The sequence below is a fragment of the Natator depressus genome, chromosome 3 (genome assembly GCF_965152275.1).
Source record: "Natator depressus isolate rNatDep1 chromosome 3, rNatDep2.hap1, whole genome shotgun sequence".
NCBI lineage: Eukaryota > Metazoa > Chordata > Testudines > Cheloniidae > Natator > Natator depressus.
Genome location: NC_134236.1, coordinates 63,830,007 through 63,854,349, shown reverse-complemented (window position 1 = coordinate 63,854,349; position 24,343 = coordinate 63,830,007). Strand labels below are relative to the sequence as shown.

Genomic DNA, 24,343 nt, shown 5'->3' with positions numbered 1-24,343 from the left:
TTGTGGGATATGGTAAATTTATGGTTAGAAGCACAACATGGTTCTAATCAGATGAGTCTGAATTAAAATTATATTTTTGCAGCTGTAAACTGTACCGTAAAGAGAAAGCATAATACAAAACACATTGTTTTTTCTAGAACAGCAAATTCTAACAGTTGGAGTGAGATGTAAATGCTAAACCCACTAAAAGGGGAAAAAACATTAAAAATGAAGGCCCATATTCATTTCAGTTCTGCTTCGGCGGCCATAATTTTGGTTCTTTTCAGAATCTGTGCAGTGAAGGCCAAGCGCATTGACTGAAGTTATAAATCACAGTGGATAAACATACATGTACCAGTATGACAATGGTACTGGAGTTCAGCCTTAGGCAAATGAACATTTGGCGTGCCAGATTAAATACCAGCACAAGGAAATACATTCTTAATAAATAGGGCAAGAGTGTACTTTACAATATACACTCTATTGATTAAGATGAATCCAACCTTTAATTTGTTCCACAGCCAAGAAATTTCAGTGTCACATAACCACAAAGAATACACTTCTCTCAATATATCCTACTACTGAACTACTTTCTGCTGTCCTGGGTTAAACTTCTTGTGCCTTCGCACACGTGCATAACTAGTTTAAAAGAATCCATCTGGATCCTTGCATGCCAAAAGTAGGAAAACCGGTTCAGACTGGAAGAGACAAAGGGGATGTTACTGGGGGTGGAAGAAATGCTGTCCTCTGCCTCACCACCAACACAGGTTTAAAATGGGGCAATGATGAGGCAAAAATTAGGAGAGGAATTTTCTTGGCATTGGGCAGAGCAAACTGATTTATTCAGTGACTCTGGAAAAAGTGTGTAAGAACAGAGAAATATTGCAGAAAGTTTTTCTTCTTCCCATTTAATGTTTCTCAAATAAGTGACAGTTCTGAGTGTCTACTGCATACCACAAATGTTTGTCTCATAAGATTGGTGTGCAAATTCAGACCACCCCAATATTTCTGTTAATTAATTGCTGTTTATTTTGTATGAGCTTGCCAAGATCTCTGCCCACCTTGTCAGCTTGTGCCTGTTGACTCGTTGAGTCACCTCTTATGGGCTAAGTAATCTAGTTTGAAAAATACAAGTGTGGTGCCTTTTGCAGATTTTCCTCTGTAAGTAAGGAAGGGAAATAATAGCAAGAAATACTAAACTGATCATGAAATACATCTTAAAATCTTATCAGAGGAACTGCATTTTTATTAACGTACATAAAAGTGAAAACTTTAATGTAAGAAAATTTGATGTAAGACTTGAAGAACTATTACATTAGTATAGAAAAAAGTTTAAGAACTGATTCAACAAGCTTATCATTATTCATCCTACAATACAAACACACAAATAAAACCACCAAACACAAGCTACAGTGAGCAACCTTATCTCAGTACTCACTTCACTGTCTCTTCTCAATGACAGGTTTCAGAGTAGCAGCCGTGTTAGTCCGTATTCGCAAAAAGAATAGGAGTACTTGTGGCACCTTAGAGACTAACAAATTTATTTGAGCATAAGCTTTCGGGGCGCGGGGGGGGGACTTTTGTAGTGATAATCAAGGTGGGCCATTTCCAGCAGTTGACAAGAATGTCTGAGGAACAGTGGGGAGGAGGGAGGGGGGTATAAACATGAGGAAATAGTTTTACTTTGTGTAATGACCCATCCACTCCCAGTCTCTATTCAAGCCTAAGTTAATTGTATACAGTTTTACTCAATGAGTAAAAGCTGCTAACTACACAAACTCTAATGATATCACTCACTTAAACACCAAATCCCATTCTGCCGTATACTTTATTCTCTATAGTCACTGTTTTTAAGGACACACTTTGAAATAACAGATTTCACTACTTTGCAGTGGGAAAATGGTTACTATCACTATGAACAGGTTAGTGGGAAATGTGACAAGGAATTATCATGGATAGAGCCGTGGGTTTCTCAGGGAGTACAGATTCCAGGGGGAGGCAGCATAATACATTTATTCTCATACACTGAGAATGACCCCACACAACTCAACTAGTGACTTTGTCACTCCTGTATCTGCCTCCCTTAAGGTCAGGAGGCCCAGCACAAGTCTAGACAACAAACATTCATTCAGTTTATGAGAGAAAATAAGGATCACAAAATAAATAATAATTTTAAATACATACATTTAAAGCATAGGATGACAAAGGAAAAGCTAGACAGGCTTGCATGGAGAAGTCTGGAAATATTGCCTTCATCACAACATAAATGAACAAAGCTTCTCAGTCTAAAAGCAGTCAGAATTTCCTTTGTCTTACCAATTTACAAGTTCCAGCTAGTTTCTTGGTGGGTGAAATCACTGACTGCTCAGACCAGGATTTTATACTGTCTCTCATATCGCATCAATAAAAGCTGTGCATCATGTTCCATTCCTTCACCCTTCCCCTCTTTTTATGTCCCTATTGTGCCTTAGATCATGAAGTCAAATGGTTATCCTCAACAGTACTCGGAAAGAGCCACATATGGCTCAGTTCTGCAATGTACTGAGCACTATGGCATGTGATCCAGCAAAGCACTTGAACATGTGCTTAACTTTAAGAAAATTGGTGGCTCCACTGAAGTCTTTAATTACACAATTATAGATAATTTACAAGACCTTTACTTCCACCAATACACATCCAACTTTGCCTCACTCATGGTGCATCATTTAAACTGCACAATAAAGCAAGAGCACTGCACAAAAAGAGTATGTGATTATATCAATCATAATTAGGGCCCTACCAAATTCATGGCCATGAAAAATGCATCACAGACCATGAAATCTGATCTTCCCTGTAAAATCTGACTATTGTAGGGGAGACCAGATTTCACAGAGTTGGGTGGCTGGAGGGCAGTGGCTGCTGGCCGGGAGCCCAGCTCAGAAGGCAGTGCTGCCACCAGCAGCAGTGCAGAAGTGAGGGTGACATGGTATGGGGGTCATCACTTGGTGGGGGGGCAGGGCTGGCCTCGTAGGTGGGTGAATGAGTGACTGCCCAGGTCCTGGTCAGGGGGGGGGTGCCATGGTCACCCCCCACACACAGCCAGCCTAAGGCCCCTTTAACTTTTAAGTCCTTGGCCTGGAGCCAGGGAGAGGCAGGGCTGAGGGTGCTCCAGCCAGGGCTCCTACTGTGCACCGGGCTCCAGCTGCTTGTTCTGGATGGGCTGGGGAGGGACAGGACTTCTTCCTCCTCTGCATGGGCTGCTCCCAAGGCTGGGTCAGACCCATCTCCGGGAACCTCCTCTGGCTGCAGGAAGCTTTGTGGCTGCCCTCTGGCTGCCCAGCTCTGAAGGCAGCAGTACAGAAGTAAGAGTGACAATACTGCAAACACCCACCCACCAGCCTTGAGACCCCTGCCCCATTACTCTGTTTTGGGTCAGCACCCCACAGTCACAATATCATGAAATTTATTATTTTTAACCTGCAAGAGGACAGGCAACATTTGGCATTATCTATCTTTTGCATCTTGAACATCATTTTAACGGGAGTATTTCTGTTGTTGTAATACATTAGATATTTTGGGGGTTATAAACACCACAGACACGTAATACATTCATTGTGCCCATCGCAACTTTCATATAAGCAAGTTTTTGTCCGTCTACCTGGAAAAAAAGGGGCGTTGTCCCTTTAAGGGATCCCTTATACTATGTGGGAAGAAGGAGTAAAATTTAAAAATGACAGAAAAGGCAGGAAGCACTTAGGAACAGATCTGTAGAAGACCACTACATTTTCTTTCTGCTGACTGGAACAGTGGGTGAGGGGGGGTATTTATAAACCATGCAGTCCCAGAAAGACCCTCCTCTTTTACATTCAAATTCCTGTAAGTACATAAGAAGCATGGTCACTACTCCCTGAATGTCTGTTGATGGTTCCTTGATGATAACAATGTAGTTTCAAAGAATCACCACCCCACAAAGGACAATTCCTTTAGGTATGGATTCCAACTGAGTCCAGTAAACCAGACTCATGATAGAGAATTGCTGGACTGCAAAGCTTTCGAAGTTTGGATCTCTGCATAGTTAACTCTACCATTTGACTCTCATGAGACAATTAGAAGTAGCACAGAGAAGACTTGCACCGGGACAAAAAAAAAAAAATCAAGAAAGCTTGACAATGTAGCTTAAAAAAAAATCAGTTTCTGAATGAAATTCTAAGTATGAATTCCTAACAGAAAATCTCAAACATTTATTGTAATTTCTAAATGGCTTAAAATGTAGAGTATTTGGTACGACTTTCAAAGATGAATTTATTTTCTGTGCGCTTTTTTCTTTTTATCTTTAAATTTTGCAGGAAAATCTGAATTTTTCAGCACATCTTTTGTAGCTCTGCAAATTGCAATTTTTTGTCTCCTTTCCCCTTGCACTATTTTGCCTCTCTCTTCCATACTTCTACGCTGTCTATTGTAATATCCTAAGTATATCTTAATTCCTGTCCTGGATTTTAGAAAATACAGAAAAGATTGTACCACAAGAATCCATACAGGCTATAAACAAAGCCCAGATCATGCTAGATCAGAAATTTGGGAGTTTATTGAATTGCTGCCTGAATATTTATATCACACAGACACAACAGACCTCTTAATTATGTACCTGACTCTCATGCATCACTCAGTGTTTTGGTTCAAAGAGCTATATGTCCCTTTCCGTTCTTTCTTAGTCATCTTAAGAAGATTCCTACTACTCTCACCTGCATTTCTTTCAAATGGCATCATCTCTCTCTCATTATTCAGGGTTATTTTGGTCTGTTCCACTTCTCCTCTTTCCCTCTAACCACCCTTGTTATTACTCCCAGCATTGCCATTAGTTCTTGTGTGTGTCTATCCCAGTCTCTTATTCTATGTTATCTCTCTGGACTTTATTTGGTTTTGGCTGCCAACCCAGTGGCACCATCTAATATTGTGATTTATGAAAACAGCGACAGAATCCTTTATAGTTTATGATCCCTACCAGCTGGATGCCAAAAAAAAGAGAGATGAGCAAGAACTGAAATTGACTAGGATGGCAGATTCTGAAACACCATGGTTATCTGCCAGTGCTTCAGAGACTAGGATTTTAGTCAGTTTAATTTTACTGCCAACTGGGATTGTGTCAAAATATAAAACAAAATCAGATCACCACATTTAATAATTTTCTTATGTGTCTGTATAAGTAGTGAGTGTGTGAACAATCTTGCACCTGAATACTTCAGTATGCCTTCTTCTGGAGTATCTAAATGATGGTAACTTCCAAACCTCTTCCACTATTTGGGCCAAAGAGGAGAGGCATTGCCATCAAGTCCGGTTAGAGTACTGCAGACATTCAGCACTGACATTCATACAGCTCTCCAATTTACAGGGGCTGTCCTACCCTGAGCCATTCTTCTAATAAACTGGAAAACACAAGTGCAAGGGCTTATACTACTTCTCTGGCTGACCAAAGATAAACAGGACCCCAGAAAATTCCTCTGAAGCATCAGTCTCTTCTTTCAGTATAAGTACTATTTTTTCCTCAAATTCCTCCTCCAAATGTTTAAGATTTATGCATTTCAACAACAGTCCGATGGTCAAATCCAAGTCAGTCTGCATCAACACATATACGGAGGCAATAAGAATCTTAAAGCATATATTAAGGCTGATTACCCAGAAAATACTTGCTTTCAATAAATTAATAACAGATCCCCCAAAAATGCTTGCATCCTATTTGGGTAAAAATAGATTCCAAATGGGAAGCACTGAAAGAATGGAGGCTAGTCTCTAGAACTGACTGTAAAAGACCCCATAGTTAAAGAAAACTTGTGCACTAGAGCTTGACTGGGATTTTCTAAGGTATCATATGATAAACTTATGTTCAAATAGACCAGTCAAACGACCACTAATAATGTCAAAAACGCCTTGGACAGAACCACCTCAACCTCAGATTATGAAGTAAATTGCTTAAGTGAAGTTGTACAGAGTCTCTAAACTCCTCAGTTTTTCAAGTCATGTAATGAAAGAGTTTGAAAAAAATAGGATTTTCTAGACAAAAACTGGGTCAGTAGTTTTATGGTTATGAATGTTTTACAGTAGCAAGGTGAAATCCTTGCATTAAGTTTTGTGTGATAAATATAAAACTAGTTTGGTTTAGAATAGTCTCTGTTCAATCTCAAATTCTGGGCCATTCAAATTTAAATGTCCATAACTCCAAAATTACTGAAATCATTTTGTACAAGCTTGGTTTGTTTTGTAACTTCCTGCTATGGCAACTTGCTTCAGAAAGAGATTGCTTTGAAACAGATGACTTTGAAGGACAGTCTCAATTATATCAGTTTTTCTCCTTTCTGAAGTGTTTCTGACAAAAATGCTCTGGGTTATGTCATTTCTCCTACTGTTCCATTTAAGGTTATTATAGCAGGAAATTACCCCTGATATATCATTATACATTTTTGTTTACTATTTTTAATTATAGTATTTCTCACCAGCACCTAAAGAGATTGGGCCCCATTGTGTATTGAATGTATATGTAGAAAGAGACAGTTCTAAACAGATTACGAAGTAAATAATCAAGACAGACAAAGGAGCATTATCCCTATTTTACAGATGGAGAACTGAAGCACTGAGCGACTGAGGAACATGCTTAACTTTAACTTTATGAGTAGTCTCACTGAACTCACTTTGGTGAGGGGAGAAGTTCAGGGTAAGGTTGCAGTGTGTGGTCTACAGCATATGGTGTAAATGCAGCTGCTGACTGAAAGGACTATATACATCAGCAGCTGCTGCACATTAACCCTTCTATGCCAGGAACTGTACATAAAAGCCTTCTTGCTTATGGACAGAAGCCATTACGTGCCAGCAGCTATACATAAGCGTGCATAGCATGTTTTTCTGTGAAGCACAAAAGCTGCACGTAACTGGCACTAAGTAAGGGCTTTGCCATGACTGGCTTTAGTGGACTGCGGTCTGATTGCATTTTTACTGGATGGCCATAGGTGTACTTGCCTATAGATTTAACAGATGAAATCACTCCACTCTAAATACCACACCCTGAAGCACTTTTTCCTATTTGGGCGTACCTCTGTTCAGTCTCTGACCAGACTCTGCTGGCAAATGCAACTGGCTGCTTCTGCAAAAGAGGTACACCCACTCCTTTTTCTGATGCATCACACTGGAGTGTCAGTGGCTTTCCTGGGTGATAGTACTTCAGGACAGGAGCATATACTATCCTTTGTTTCAGCATGTTAAATGCTTGCCATTGGGGACCTGCCCAGTCCCACTCAACATCCTGCCTTGTGAGCGGACGTATGAGTTCTGCTGTTGCAGCCAGAACTTGGACAGAAGATTAATCATTCCTATTAAGCGCTGTACCCTTTTCCTATCAACTGGAGCTGGCATGTCTCTGCTGCCTTAATCTTGTTTGGATCAGCTTCCAGTCCCTCTGCTGTAAACAGATGTCCAAGGTATGTCACCTCACACTGTTTGAGTCACATTTTGGGGGTGAGGGGTAGTTTTACGTTCTTGTCCCTGCATCTCTGTAAAAAAAGCTTGTAGTTTTCTGTCATGGTCTTGTTCAGCTTCTATTTCCTTACTCCTTTCACCTACAATGAGTATATCATTTGCAATTATTTTCACCCCTAGCAATCCTTCCAGCACTTGGATGAGTCTTTCCTTACAACTCTGGTGCGAAGCTTATACCCATTAGCATGCACAGTCATCTGTACAGACCAAATGGTACTGCAAATGTTGTCAGCATACTGAACTCTTTATCCACGCTAGTATGCCAAAACCTGTTCCTCCTATCTCAGACCATAAGGATTCTGGCTTTTGAAAGTTCTGGCAAGATGTCATCAATTGTAGGCAGTGAATAGTGATATTTTTTCAATACCTGGTTCAGTAGCTTTGGGTGTATACAGATGTGTAATTTGCCTGATGGCTTCTTTATCTTCACCATGCTGCTTACTCAGGCTGTACTGGCCTCTACAAGTGCAGACTTTGAGCACCTTGCATACTGAATTATGTAATGCCACTGGGATTTTCCTTTGTGGAAAATCCAAAGGTTCCACTGTAGGATCTACTTCCAGCTGCACCTCTCCTTAAAGCACCTGTTGCCTTTGAAAGCATCCCCAGATTCTTATAAAATTGTTCTCATTGTCCATGGGACTCCCACTTTTGGTTTTTGCACTGCAGCTATAAAATTCTGATGCTGTACCCTGATCAAGTCTATGGCTTGTCTGGCTTTGTTCCTTAAGAAGGATCTGTGGTGCTTCTCATCCACCACCACAAATTTCAGTTGGTATCATCTTATTTTTTGGGTTAATTACTATGAGGTCACATTTTCCTTTGGGCTGCTTTATGTTCTCATTGTACATTATTAGAGCATGCCTGCTCTTTGTAATGGGTGTGTTCAAGTCCAGTTCACCCTAAGGAATCATTTTGCACAAGGTCCAGCTGTCCTCAGCTGAAATCACACAGGGAATTTCCTTATTAACACTGTTGCATGCAGAGTTTGGTGCTGTCCCTTGTTGCTTTTCTGTTCCGACACCTTTACCTTGATATGCTCTCAGACTCAAAGAGAGATTCATGATGTCACCATCACTGTCTGATGTGCCATGCCCTCTTGTACAAGTCTGAATCTTTCTTGGACCTTCCTCTGCTCTGGCACACACTGCTAAAATGGTTCAACTTGCTACATGACTTGCAATGTTGTCCTTGTATGGGGCACTTCTCCCTTACCCACTCATGCTTTCTCCTACAGTAAATGCATCTCACTATGGGTGTGGAACCCTCGCTGACTGCTCTCCTTTACTGTTGTCTCACTGCATGTACTTCTGGGGTTGTGGTGTCTTCTAGGGCTTTAATCCTTTCTCTGGAAGCTTTTGCTGAATGTCCCATCTGTTTAATGTGAGATTGCTTTCCCAGAGCAGCTGCTCCCACAGATGGTGATCCCAAGTACTGCAGATTATCTTGTCCCATATCAGGGAGTGTGTTAACGCCGCAAAATTGCATGTAACAGCCAGTGTACATAAAACAGTAACACAGGGATCTACCCCCTCCCCTGCAGATTGGTCTCTATTGAAAACTGAGTTGCTTCACAGTTTTGTTCTGCTTTGGGGAGCAACAGTTACCCAGGGCCCTAAGACTGTTATAAGGCTTGAGTTTCAGAGTGCTACAGACCTCTATGCCTTGTTCCTCAATAAGTCACAGTTCTACTTTCCTGCTGCTCTCGTCCTTCTGTCTGGCCAGGTCTGTGTATAGCTTGAACTCCTTCCACTGGGTCCATCACTGGGCTACGTTTGTGTCTGCAAAATCCACAGCTCTGGGGGGCTTCAGACCAAGTTCTGTGGTTCACGCTGCCAGCTGCTGCACTGCAGAGAACTCACAGCTCAGATGCCGCTACCATGTTTCATTAGCAAAGAGTGAAGCTGAATGAACGTCAATATGAACAAGTAGACCTTTATTAAATCCCGCACACTGTCAGTGGAACTTGGAACACTGGAGGAGTTAGGCTGGAAGCAAAGCAGCCATATGGACAGAGCATTGCACAGGATTTAATAAAGTTCTACTTGTTCAACTGGTGTCCTGTCAACAACAGTTCTTCCAGGGAACAGGGGCCCTCTGACTCCAGTTCCACTGATTATGATACAACACGCACTTAGGAAAATCCAAATGATTGAAGTTCTTTCTTTAGATCTCTGATCACCTTTATGCTGCACCCTCAGCTCCAGCTCTTGATTCAACAATAAGATCATTAAAAAAAAAAAGCCCAATCTTGCAGCCCATTACTCTCCCGACTAGTCCCTCTGAAGCCAATACATTACGCTGCCACACATTCACTCACTAGCAGAATAAAGCTGAGATGTAGTAACAGAGTCAAAAAGCTTGAGAGACATGGTCGCTGTTTAGGGGACAGATAAAGAGGCAGATAAACAGGTTATTTTGCAAACACAAAGAGATTGCTCAATAAAGATCAAGGATCCATTCCTTATTCATGCAAATATTTGCATTGGTCTTCGCTTATAACATTCCTGGAATCCCACAGGCCTCTGTTAAGGCCTGGTCTACCTTTAAAATTTAGGTCAACCTAGCTATGGCACTCAGGGTTGTGAAAAATCCACACCCTGGAGCAACTTAACTATGCCGATCTAACCCCCAGTGTAGATGTAGCTAGGTTTTCAGAAGAATGCTTCCATTGACACAGCTACTGTTGCTTGGGGAGATGGTGTTCCTACAGTGATGAGAAAATTCCTTCCATCATGGTAGGCTGTGTCTATACTGCAGGGTTATGCCAGCATAGTTATGACACAGTAGCTGTACTGCTATAGTCCCTGTAACGTAGACCTGGCCTAAATCTCTTACTTTGTGATATCGTTGTGTCTTGCTACCTCACTTTTGTTTTGTTAGTGAATGACTGTTTAATTGGACAACGTGCCCTGGGGGGGTTTGGAACATTCTATACTTGACCGGCAGGAATCCTCCCTCAGTGAATACTGTAAAATATTAATTATTGTTTTCAAATATTCAAATTAAAATATTTCAATTATATTCAAATATTCAGATATTTTAGACTTTGTGGTAGCTAAATGTGGGTCCAATTTCAGTTCAAGTAAAGTTCGGTTCAGGTGCCAAGCTTCCCTGCAGCTCAAGAGGGTTCAGAGCTACTGTTACAGTTCAGGACCATCTCTTTAAAGTGTACAAAAACGTGAGATGTTTATCATAATAAGGCTCTTTGAAAATAACGTGGGTGGTTTTATTCACCTTTTTCCTCATGAGAGACCTCACAGCAAGGATGGAACAACAATATGGAAATTTACCATCTACTCCAACTGGACTCTGTTGAAGTCTCATTACTTCCATGTGTAAAAAGAAGTTAAAGCCAACTATAATACCCAAGATTTCTGTGCTACATCCAGTAAAAATGAATTTCCCTTTTACTTTTTAATTTTATGGCACAATCATATCAGACATACAGTTCTTAATTCACTGCACAGGGAATATGTGTTATAAATGAATAATAAAGCTAAGTCTTTATAATGCCTAAAGCAATAGTCTGCCAAAAAGAAGTTATGACAGAGAATGTGTTTCATAAATTATATTTCAATTTAAACAAATCTGGTATGTTTTTAAGTATGGATATTATTATCTGTTCATACCAATTATTTTTAAGAAAGTTAAGAAATCAACAAAATCTTTAAAGAAAGAAACAATAATGATCATTTATTATAAAAAAAGAGAATTCAAGCTTAACTAAATTCTGTGCCAAAACCTCTTATATTTAGATTTATTTTAAAGTAGACTGTACGGTAAACTAGTTAAGATTTTCTAAGCTACATTCTCCAGATTTCCATATTAAAATATGAATGTAAAACCAAGAGGTACTATCCTAAAATAGATGCTTTTGGTATAGACAGCATGTAATGTCCCTTCAGTTTAAGGCTTCCTAGGTTTCATTTTTTTTTAAATAAATTATATTAGTCAAAAAGAAGTTTCTGATATGAATAATGAACCCATGACAGATTAATCAGATGCTGGGCATATTTTTCTTAATAGAGTTTCAAAAAGACAAAAAGTATGATGTAATGATTCTCCTAAATTATATGATGGAATTTTAAATTTTTTCTTTGTTATTTTATTCCCCCCCCCCATTTTTGCATTGATGCATGTGATTTATTTTATTTAAATTAATTAGTATGGGACTTTCACATGATTTGAGAAGTAACTTTTTCTTAAGCATTACTACTTTCTAACAATTATTCAGCAATTGCAACAATGAATACCTTGCTGGATTTTGTTTTCTATTTACTTATTTCATAATATGTGGTATATTCAAGTCTTTAAATGCACCGCAGACTTTAAAGAGACTTCAAAGACTTTAACAGTGGGCTATGCTGTATTTTGGTTCAGTTTCTCCTATTTTTCTTTTTTAGTAGGAACATAAAAAAATCTTGACATGTCAGATTCTGCATTCCCCACTGCCCTGCAAAATATATATCACTTTTAGCAGTACCTTACATCTCAAGTAGTGCTAATGTAATCAATAAGACTACCCCCAGGGTTAAGACACTACTACTCAATGTCAAGAAGTTTGGCAGAATCAGGTTCTAAAGAGTGAGATTATATTTTAGTGGGGAGCAATACTGTCCTCCTGACAGGAGTCTGCATTATCTCTTAGGACTGTCAAAATAAAATTAAAACTTCAAAAAACTTGTTTCTTTCACAAAATGAAATTTTTAGATGAAATAAAATGTTTTGGTTCCTTTCAAGAAAGGTTTTTTTCCCCCTTGTTCAGATAATTACAGCAATAAATACAAACGCCAAAGGTTTTTTATTCACCAACACAGAAGAAAAAGTACAAGCCCAAAAGAATACATTAAATGTAAAACAACCCATTAAAGTATTCTTACATTTGATATTTTTAATGCACAAAGCTGAGGAAATTCAAAGATACGGTTCCCCAGCAACTGTAATTCAGCCCTTTTATGCTGTAACTTATTCCCATGTTTTTTTAACTAGTGCTGTTGTGCCTATATGGAGCTACACTTTTGCAGAATTGGGTCCTTAATAAGTTGTCATTTTTAATACCATATTGAACCGTTACATCATAATGTGGTGAAGAAGTATGCTTTGGTCTGGTGGGTTTTAGTTTCTAATTTAAATATGCCGAAAAAAGAAAGAGGAAAACATTTCTTAAATGATCCTTTTTGAGGACAACAATAAAATGTAAATCAGGTTTTAAGTAAATTCAGCAAAAACTGGAAACAATCCAGCAGGGAGATTTTTTCCCCACACTTAACAGCACATACTGTACATTTTTCAGTGAATGTTTCAAACGTAAATCCTTACCCACACTAAAATTAAAATTTCCATTTCAGCAGCTGCTATTAGCATAAAGTACTTTAGATGAATGGTATCCTTAGTGTTAGGACAAACTAATGTACACTAAATTGAAACTTCTGAATATTTAAGTCCAATCTCACAAAGAATGCTACAGAAAAAGATTTTGTTTAGTTGAAGAAATACATCAAAAATTCAAAGGACATATTATCCACATAAAGCTATGGTGTATTTATTACTTCTATAAATAAATATTTATTTGTATTAAATACAGTTTATTTATATATTTTTATATATAGGTAAAAATTAGGGTAAGAATATATTGGGCAATCTGGCAAACATTTATTTAATTAAAACTGAAACCTGACCACGTCAATTCCAACCCTTTCCCTTATTTTACATTGAAGCAAATGACTTCAGCTAGTAGAATTGTGGAAGTTATATTAGGTCATCTCCTTTCTGCGAGATTCATTCTCCAGAGAACATACAGTGACAGCACTGACAAGGTGGTGAAGCCAAGTGAGATTTTAACATTTAATTTACTAAAACCTTGCCTTTTAATCTACTCATAAATACTCTTTCTGCAAATGTACATGGTCAGGCATGTAAAACATCATAACTTGACTGTACCTGAACAGTGGAACTAATCTCAGATGCAAAGCCTCCTGTCAGAGGGGCCTCATGGCTGATCAGCAGTCGCCCAGTCTTCACCACTGACTGAAAAGAAACAGGAATACCTCTTTTTAAAAAAAATCAGGTAATATTTGTGTCACACTATATCTCTGTAGCAATCTTTTTTTACTATATTACATGAAAAATAATACAAATTCTGTAATTTTAAGCTGCAAGGATAAAATATACACTGTCCCTTACTGCCTCAGTACAACATTTTATTTGCACAGATGAATGAGCCTAAACAGCCAAGTTTTGATATTAGCAGAATGGGAATTAACTGCTAGATTTTCTTCGGGAACAGAGCATCAATAGCGTATTTTATTTGTAAACTAACGAGAACTGAATTAAATTCCATTAGTTTGAATTGACCTTATGAATGTAAACAATGACATTTCTGAGGGAAAACAAAAATTGAGTTGAAGAAAAAAACAGCAAGGGCTCATTATCTGGCTATACCAAAAGAAGGACAGGAGATGCTTGATATGGTTTTAATCAGGCTGCAACTTTGTTATTAGATGTCTAGGACAACCAGGCAGATAAAAGTGCACAGTGAAGATAACCCCATGTTCATTCAATATCTACCCAGGAGGCTTCTGCCAGCTCCCCTCTTTTTCCATCCAGTTCTCCCACTCAACCCATTGCTGGGACTTTACCACTCCCCCCACCTTGAACTAGGGTTAAAGTGAGCTATAAGAAAGGGGGGATGGCTCTCTTCCGTACCAGTCACAGGGGCCCCGAATGCCCCCCGTTATGGTCCTTTTACCAACACCTCCTTTTTAAGTTCATTACCAAGCCATTTATCTGGTCACTGTATCCCTTCCCTATGGAGTACTTGCACTGGGCATCCGCCCCACAGTTACATAATGAGTTGTGACATCATAGTCTAACTCCCTTTCCTACTCACCATAACAAAGCCCTCCCTGAACCCGCTGTGGGGAAGGCAAAAAAACCCAACCCTACTCCACCTAGGTAGTGAGGGAAAAATTCCTTCCCAGACCCCCTAGAAAGGAGCGGCTAGCATGAAGCCCACAACAGGTCCCGACCAAACCTGGTTATTTTGCCACCTCAAAGGGAGGGAGGGTGAGTGCTGCTCTGCCTACTTTTCCCACCAGGTTTGTCCCTTTTCAACTCCCCAGCCCTTCCGGTCCCTGGGGATAAGTCAGCGTCGCCCCACTGATCCACTCCCACTTTTGCAACAGCCTCTCCCTTCCGCCCCGCCCCCCCTCCAGCCTGTAAAGCACTATTCTCTTTTTTTAGGTAAGCTGGACAATGGTCCCCCCTCTTCAAGGTGTGGTGAATCCTGAAGGAGCAGGTGATAACATTTATAGGATCAGGTCATCCATAAAGCTCACAGACCTTGAAAATATTCAAATAAAAGTTTGCTTGCTAAAGAAAATTGAGAGCCATAAGCAAGAAGGCAATGATTTTTATGTTGCAACTACAGGCAAAATTTCTTATGAAAAAGACAGAAACAATATGCAAATGTTAGGAGATTTTAATGTGAACTGTTCAAAAAACAGCTACATAACACATAGTGTATACCATGAGTGCCATACAAACAAGCAGTGATTCATGAAAAAGTTTTGGTTATAGCAGATATGTGTTTATGCTTGGTTTGCTGTGAACCATAAGAACAACAGTTAAGTGCCGTTAGCCCCATAACCAGTGCATGACTCCAGTGTATCTGACCATCATGAAATGTGTTGTTGTAACTATTTGTTACATCTCCTTGACCCAGCCAACACCAGATATCCACAAAGTCAAAACATTTTGACAGTCATTTTTCACTTTTCATAATACTCATTTTATCATTTTGTAAAGTGCATATAAAAGTTACATGAACTTCTGGAGTAGCACAGCAGAAAAAAAAAGAATTTGTATATTTTAATCTTTTGAGGCCTATTGCAATCAGATTTTTAAAGCTAAGTACAAGAAGCCCCAAGAGTTAGGTACAACTTTCCTAACCGTTCTGCTCTTTGATTTAAAATCTGAGTGGATGCTATTTTACCAAAACCCTCAGAGACAATTTCTCCATCCAATAGGGCAGCCAAGTGATATCTTGAAGCTAAAAGGTAACTGCTATTTACTATAGAACACAGATTAAACCCTGATTTGAGTATGTCTCATTTCTTTAGGAGCCCAGGCGTGCTTTAGTTGTTTTGAACAGCTGGACCACAGATGCATTGGCGAGAGGCAGCCCTGTAAGTACTATATTCTGTAAATGAAGCAGCTTTGCAACAGTCACAGAGATACAAGACAAAAAATTATTTAAACATCAAAAAGTAATCTGCAGCTAAGCAGTCTTGAATTCCTTTTCACTTGCACTGGAAATTCATATTAAAGAGCAGGCGCTATTAACTACCCCATAAATCTACCAAAAATTCTTAGAGACAGTTCCTCATTGCAGAACAAAATGTACTAATCGTCTCACTCAAGTTTTTGACTGATGAGATAAAGAATTTTACTGAAATCATTTTTTTAAAATTTTTGATTTTTTTTTCTAAACAAAAGGACATTGTTTCGATATTCTTCTTATATAATTTTGTTCTGAGAAGGGTGTGTACTAGGAATCTGGAGTGTTCCAAGCTATTTTTAAAACTACAGTACACTTTTTAATTTTGAGAATTTCACAACATGAAACATACACCCATCATATCAACTGTAGCGAATAAAAGGTGGAAACCAACTGTGGAAACCTTTATTCCTCTGAGAAATCCTTACTTGTACAATCAGTCCCATTGACTTCAAGAGGATTGCTCACATGTGTAAAGACTGTTAGAGTGAATAAGGATTTACATTATCAGACCCTAAGATTTCCTCTGATTGTTAAACCAGTTTTAAAACAGGATGGAGACTGGCCCCAGTGCCACATGACAAATGATGGCACTATTTCTCAGTAAAATGGAAGCAACCAGATTACTGTGGAGAAGTGCTTCACACCACGTGACCATTCAGAAGCTGTGCGGCATGAAAAGGAGTAACAGGATTTATTTTAACTACTGTTGTCTCCCTGAAATTACTAAAAGCATTTCATTTTTACGTACCTGGAAACATACCTTTACTTATAGAAGCAAAGGGACTGATAAATCTAACTAAGCTGGGTAGATACATTTCTTGTACCAAAATTTAATGAAAATAAGGTATCTACTTTGAAAATGTAACACTGAGACGCAGTGTGAATTGCCTAATTTCTGTATTTGGAGAAAGGTTCAGCTTCACAAATAATTGTGTTATTATCTACAACACACAATGAAAAATTGTTAACTGTTGCTTGTAGAAGGATAATGCTTTGAATAGAACATTATATGGTCATTTATTTCTAAAATTTAAAAAAAGATTTATTCCCTCTTAAACCTGGGGTCAAAGTCACTCCGTATTTGTCTAACAGTGTCTAGCAGTGTCAGGAATAATTGAACACAATCCCAATTCACAGAAAGGCAAAGGTGGACCAAGAGGTGCCCTTATTCACCAAAGACATGCATAACACGCTCGCAGAAGCTCTGTAATACAGCACAGCGGCATATGGCAGTAGGGACCTCATTCTACACTTAAGTCAATTGGAGATATACTGGCATAAAAGTGGAGAATCATAGTAGTTAATCAGGTGCTTATTTTTAAAAAACATTGCTGGCATTACTCTCCCCCCACACACCACTCTGTCTGACACCCCTTAATAGGGGAGTTGGGGAAGGATGTTCGAAAAGAATAAATTTCATAATCCATGCCGTAATTATTTTCTTCTCTTCTTTGCCTGGTGTATGTTTTGTTTAGATTTTCTTCCCCACCCTCTGTGTTTACACTAAATTTCGTTGGCTTTCATGTGTTCAAAGTAGAACACACACTTATGTTATGTTATGTAGAGTATTTAAAAGGAAAAAAACACAGTGAATACAAGATGGAACAGAAGATTAGTACTGAGATATAAAAAAAACTTTTCTTCTTTTTGAATTTAATCCAAGTTACTCATGACGGAAAGTTTGTTGCCATCTGATAGCTAATCAGGACCAAAGAAAAGCACTGGTGGCATTAATGCAGTGCCTAATGGCACCTTGCTGTCAGTTGCAACCCAGTGGCCAAAGATTCAACAGGCCCAGAGACCTTAGCTACCCCTGTCATCAGTCCTTCCAGGTAGTGCTGAGGCACAATTAGCAAGGCACTGCTTCAAAACTGTTATGCCATTGCCTGTGCTGTACCAGCTCAATGGAGAAAGGACTCCAGGGCTCATGATTTCTAAATTCACTCTAAATTTTATGATAGGATAGATAGACAGACAGACAAAGAAAAACAAACAAAATGTACTTTCCCCTTACTACTTTCCTATTGGGATTGCTTTAAAATACTCCAGTATGTTGGTAGGGAATATGAAGATTACAAAGTAACATATCTGAGAAGTGGTTCCAAAGAGGATGGTTCTAGACTATTCTCAGTGGTAGAAGATGACAGGACAAGGAGTAATGGTCTCAAGTTGCAGTGGGGGAGGTTTAGGTTGGATATTAGGAAAAACTTTTTCACTAGGAGGGTGATGAAACACTGGAATGCGTTACCTAGGGAGGTGGTAGAATCTCCTTCCTTAGAAGTTTTTAAGGTCAGGCTTGACAAAGCCCTGGCTGGGATGATTTAATTGGGGATTGGTCCTGCTTTGAGCAGGGGGTTGGACTAGATGACCTCCTGAGGTCCCTTCCAACCCTGATATTCTACGATTCTATGATTCTATATTGTCAGATTATAAAAAAGGCAGCATGTCTATCCTGATAAGGAAATGTGGTAAAATTAAAGCTTCATCTTTGCAAGTCTAATATTTGTGAACTATGCCCTAAGGCTTTTCTGATCTATGGCCCTATGTTTTTGCAATGAAGCGTCTTTGCAAATTAGTTTCCCTCTCTCTCACCACTCTCTTTATCCAAAAGCTTCTATAATTATTTTAATACCATTTTCCTCCTGAATTCACAATTCATTATTTTGGCAGCTTTTTCTACACCTCCAAGTGTCGACAACAGAGGGAAATAATATGATTCTGGCAATTATACAAGTTCTGAAATGTATGTGCTGAAGTCATCACTAACTTACTATGCCCTTATTGATGAGAAAGCAGGCTTAACTAAAACTGACGGTCAGCCAGCTGGATTTTACATTATTACTTTAAACATATCTCAAGGGTACAATTTCCACTGTAACCAGCTGGTTCATTACCAGGCCAATACCCCTGTAGGGAACTATGAAAAGCTAAAAGTACAAATTTTGCTTCTCTCTTGTGTCACAATGGACAAATTGTGTCTATTTTCTAAGCAGTAATAAAAGTCCATTCTCAGAGTAAAAGGATCTTCAGTCCATTATGCACAAGCCTGGCAGAATCTGACGTCTATCTTTTTTATAATTTTGACAGATAATATAGACGTTTTGTTCTTAAAGCATTTTTTTTTCTATTTTTATCAATTTAAATTTTCACAGCTGCAGGCAATTACTGGGTGGATGGACAGAATTATTTAATGACAGTAGACACTGATATTCTAAAATTTAAAGTTTTATAAAAACTGTTAAAATATAAATTGTCAACATCACATGTCAAACTATACCAAGTAAATATCCTTACATCCACAGATCATACCTGTTTTTACTGTTCATTTACTAGTCTATTTATAACAAGCCTAATTCAAAAACTCTAAATCACTGGATTTTGACTCAGCTCTCAGGAAGCATTCTTCTTTCTTTGCCTAGCTGTTTATTTTATTATTATTATTATAGCTGGAAATATTTTTTCATTAGCATGAGTATGTACGGTGAAATCAACATTTATTGATAAAAATCTAATCATTTCAAGTCTAATTACTGAAAAGTAATTATCTACATGTGTGCTTTAGAATGGGAAGAAAGTTAAGTATTTTAAGGAGGGGGCACAGGGGCGGGCAGGAAGCGCCCCGCGGCCGCAGGGGTCAGACCCCACCCCCTTGAGCAGGTAACCCGGGGGGGGGGGGAGGGAGGCACGCAGGGGAACCGCTCCTTTCCCCAGCTCACCTCTCCCACACTCAGGCGGAGTGTGAAGCCGCCGCCTGCTTCTCAGCCCTCCCAGGCTTCCTGCCAAACAGCTGATTCACAGGAAGCCAGGGGGAGGAGGGCACGGAGAAGCAGAGCAGGGCGGTGCGTTCAGGGGCGGATGCGGAGGCGGAGGGGGGCTGAGCTGGAGCCGGGAGCTGCCGGTGGGTGCTCTGCACCTACCAAATTTTCCCCTTTGGTGCTCCAGCCCCAGAGCACCCACGGAGTCGGTGCCTAAGGCGCCACTTTTGATGTGATCAGTGGGGGGAGTGGCCGCTCCCCCGTTCCCCTCCAGCTATGTTCCCCCACCCCCAGGAGCCAGAGGGAGCTGCCGGATGCTTCCTGGGAGCTGCCCCAGATAAGCACCTCCGGGACTCCCCACCTCGCCCCGTGGCAGGTCCCTCTGGCTCTTAGGGGTGGGGTGGGCACCCACTACAGTGGCCCACAAGACCCTCCTGCCCAGTTCTGGGGGCAGTCAGGAGACAGGGGAGGGGGGGTGGCGTCAAGGAATGCGGGGGGTTGGATGGGGGCAGGAGTCCCGGGGAGCAGGGGTGGGCCATGACCTCCTCGTGGGGTGACGAGGGAACCAGTTGTTAAGATTTGGCAGCTCATCACTCCTTGTGGCACTTTAGAGACTAACAAATTTATTTGAGCGTAAGCTTTCGTGGGCTACAGCCCACTTCATCGGATGCATAGAATGGAACATAGAGTAAGAAGATAGATAGATAGATATATACCGAGAACATGAAAAGGTAGAAGTAGCCATACCAACTGTAAGAGGCTAATTAATTAAGGTGAACTATTATGAGCAGGAGAAAAAAAAACATACAGTTGGTATGGCTACTTCCACCTTTTCATGTTCTCTGTATGTGTATATATCTTCTTGCTATATGTTCCATTCTATGCATCCAATGAAATGGGCTGTAGCTCACGAAAGCTTACGCTTAATTAAATATGTTTGTCTCTAAGGTGCCACAAGTACTCCTGTTCTATTTGCGGATACAGACTAATACGGCTGCTACTCTGAAACAGAAAGGAAAGCAGAGAAAGCCTTAAAATCCAAATAGTTTTGCTTTAGTTATAATGGATACCCGATATATCTGGGATTCATTTTACAAAAGGAACAAGATGTAGAGAAGTGAAAATGAAGGTGACAAGCAAGATTTCTTCACATACGGATCAGTGGACCATCAACTGATGAAGCAGGATTTCTCAATGTCTAGCAACAAAGTGGTCAGATCCAGGATAAATCTGATAAATATTCTTAAAGGGACCTTGAGAGGAATTACAATAAATAGACTGAGGTCCCACACCACAACGTTGGAGATATTAGTGGACATAGAGTCTCAGCTGGAACATTGGCGGCAAAAGTTAGACTAGACAGCTAGATCCAAGACAGAAACAAACTCAGAGTGCAAGAGAATCAGATACTTACTCTTTACAACACAGCAATTAGGAAACTATTTGAAACTGAAGTAACTTTAATTGTATCATAAACAGTTAAATATATCCTTAACCAAAAATTTATATCTGGAAGCAAGAAAATTAGCGTTTATGAAGAACCAGACAACATTCTGTAATATTCAAATGATTGGCTTCTTGGCAGAGAAAAAAGAAGAAAATCCAATTTACTTTTATTTCACACACAAATGATTGAGAACATTTTAGTTACTAATGCAATCCATGTTAGCAGAGTATGATTCTCTGTCTCCCTCTAGTGGTTAAAGCAAATATAAGCTTGTAAGTACCTAACTACCTCCAAGGAGTAAAAAGGCTCATGGTTTTAGAACTAGAGGTCTGTGGGTTCAGTCTCCACAAAACTGCCAAGGGTTGTGTTACAAGCAGTGGCCTGTGCAGATCTCTGAACTGCTGAGGACTAGCTTCCCAAAAAACAAATAATTGTGGTAGGTACTCAGTTTATGTTGGAAGATGTTTAGGGCCCCCACATATCATACAGCAGTAAAATGTGTGAGCATTTTTACTGTCTTTCTTACTGTTTCTGGCACATAAGACCAAGAGATGTTTCAGAGTAGCAGCCGTGTTAGTCTGTGTCCGCAAAAAGAAAAGGAGTACTTGTGGCACCTTAGAGGCTAACAAATTTATTTGAGCATAAGGTTTTGTGGGCTACAGCTCATTTCATCAGATGCATGCAGTGGAAGATACAGTGGGGAGATTTTATATACACAGAGAACATGAAACAATGGGTGTTACCATACACACTAACGAGAGTGATCAGGTAAGGTGAGCTATTACCAGCAGGAGAGAGAGAAAAAAAAAACTTTTGTAGTGATAATCAAGGTGGGCCATTTCTAGCAGTTGTCAAGAACGAGTGAGGAACAGTGGGGCGCGGGAGGGAATAAACATGGGGAAATACTATTATTCCCCCCCCCCACACACACACTGTTCCTCACAAGTTCTTCTCAACTGCTGGAAATGGCCCACCTTGATCATCACTACAAAAGGTTGTTTTTTCTCTCCCGCTGGTAATAGCTCACCTTACCTGATCACTCTCCTTACAGTCTGTATGGTAACACCCATTGTTTCATGTTCTCTGTGTATATAAAATCTCCCCACTGTATTTTCCACTGCATGCATCCGATGAAATGAGCTGTTGCTCACAAAAGCTTATGCTCAAATAAATTTGTTAGCCTCTAAGGTGCCACAAGTCCTCCTTTTCTTTTTAAGTCCAAGAAAGTGTCCTTCCTGTGATGCACAGAAAAAAGAATGTGGAAGCGGATGGGTCTCAACCCCTTTTTAAATTTATTCTGACCTTTTGGAACAAAAGACAAGAACTGGTAGAAGTAAAACCAGGATTCAACAACATTCAGTTCCAAAAAAGCCAACCAAAAATATTCTAAAGGAAGAAAATCAAATGAATAAAAATGTAGTCTAGTTACTGAATGAAGTTCCTTTGGCTCTTTGAAAGTAATTTTTGTTCAGACCCACATTTTAGATATTGTTTTTGATTTATCAAACTGAAATTTGAAATAAGAGTCAAAGATTTCCATCTGATGAATCTAAACAGTGTTGCTACAGCTGCAAAGGGACATTAAGCACTAAGTGGCCTAATGGAAAAAGCATAAAAATGTTCAGTATGATGAAAAGATGCAATTGCCAGACAACTCAATGAAAACAAAAAAAAGGTGATCTCTCCACTTAACCATATTAAGTCCAGTCGGTTATTATTATTCTCTCTTCTCCCACAAGAAAAAAAAGCATTATAGACATTAATTACATACTTTCACCATGCCATAACATTCCTATATGTTCTTCAACTTCAGCCATTTTGCTTTATTATAGATTATTGTACTACATTTTTGTTTTATGTATTTAAATGTTTTATATTCTGTATGCTACATATAACCATTAAATGAAAAAGCTAATACTTTTTAAATGTTTCCAATAAGATTTAAAGGGACATCCCTACCTCAAAAATAATCAAATTTCTTTCAAATTAAGGCTTGGAGCAAACTATAAAATTAGCAAGGCAAATCATTTTAACATGTATAATGAACAGGAAGGCACCACAGATTACAGATGACTTGTATTCTGTGGTGAAAGAATTGGGCCTAAGAGATTTAAAACTGACATTTTCATCAGTTAAGGAAACCAAGGGTGTAAAGAAGACTAATACAGTTACATGAATTATAATGGCCCTGTATTACTCTATTTTCCTGATCAAATGAAAAAGGAAGAATAATTTTAAAAAATTAAAGAACAGTTTAGAATTAAGAATTTCAGGGTTCAGAGCTCTCCATTAAAACAAACTTTCCCAATGAAACAAACATGTTTATAGTCATATGTCTATCACCACCCATATCACTTTGACCCTCAATTAGTAAAGTACTTAAGCATGTTCTTAAGTCCCTAGAAAGTTGCACCCCTTTCCACCATTCTTTGCTGGCCTCTAACTTCTTAAGAAGGTTCTGTCTTTGAGGAAGGGACTGTGTTTTCAGCTCTGTGTTGATGCTGTTGCCATACTGTTAATCATATCCTGTATGACTGAGGGTACCTGTGTTTAGAGTAGTCAGGCTGAGTCTCTTCGCTGTTCCAAGACACACACACACACACACACACACACACACACACACACACACTAAAGGCGTCAATATGCACATTGCCTAAGTGAACATCTGCTGGTCCATCTCCAATTCTCCTCAAGCTAGGGTTTGTCTAAAAGTCAAGACATTTAATAGTTTATTGTTGCCTGAATAAACACAGCTTTGATCAGAATTTCCTGCTACATCACTTCTAAATATTAGATTATTCAGGTAGCTTTCTGGTTCAGTTTGGGATTTATGATAACTCCCTGGTGACTTAGGTAAGCCACAGTTGTCACCTTCTGTTTTAATTATGGATGCATTTAGAGGAAACTACATTGTGAGCTCTATAGTTGTACAGCAGACAGAAGAATATACAAGGAGCCTAGGTACTTTCATAAGCAAATTAATAATAAAAAGTAACATCTAGGAGGCAATTACCTGATAGTACTGCCTGCAGCCTTTCAAGTTTAGGCATTTTTTGTATTTTATATAGGCCACTTCCTTTGAAGTCAACCTAACAAGCCCAAGCTGAAAGACAGGTTATCCTAGATGGCTGAGGGTGTGCCAGTTTGACAAATAGCATGTTCTTCTTAGACATTTGTCACAGAAGTATTGATGAACTGATGGAAGATCACCTAAGTGTGAAGTTATTCATTATATAAGTTCCAGTTGTCTGGCATTAAGAATTTCAGGGTCTGGAGCAATCTATTAAAACAAACCTTCACATGCAACTATCATGCCTATCAATTGGAAATATCAGAAGCAATTCTAAACAGATGACTGGAAAGAATAAACTCTGG

General features: G+C 39.3%; 1 protein-coding gene across 3 annotated transcripts in view; it reads right to left on the bottom strand.

The window, feature by feature from the left end:
• The window catches only part of BCKDHB (branched chain keto acid dehydrogenase E1 subunit beta), a 289,050-nt gene that overhangs the window by 61,416 nt on the left and 203,291 nt on the right, over positions 1-24,343 (bottom strand). For all 3 annotated transcript variants that reach the window (XR_012638787.1, XM_074948031.1, XM_074948030.1), the window contains exon 9: positions 13,426-13,512. Coding sequence is in view for 2 of the 3 variants with exons in the window: in XM_074948031.1 (XP_074804132.1) it covers positions 13,426-13,512 (87 nt within the window). In the remaining variant the exon portion in view is untranslated. The remainder of the gene's footprint in view (positions 1-13,425; positions 13,513-24,343) is intronic.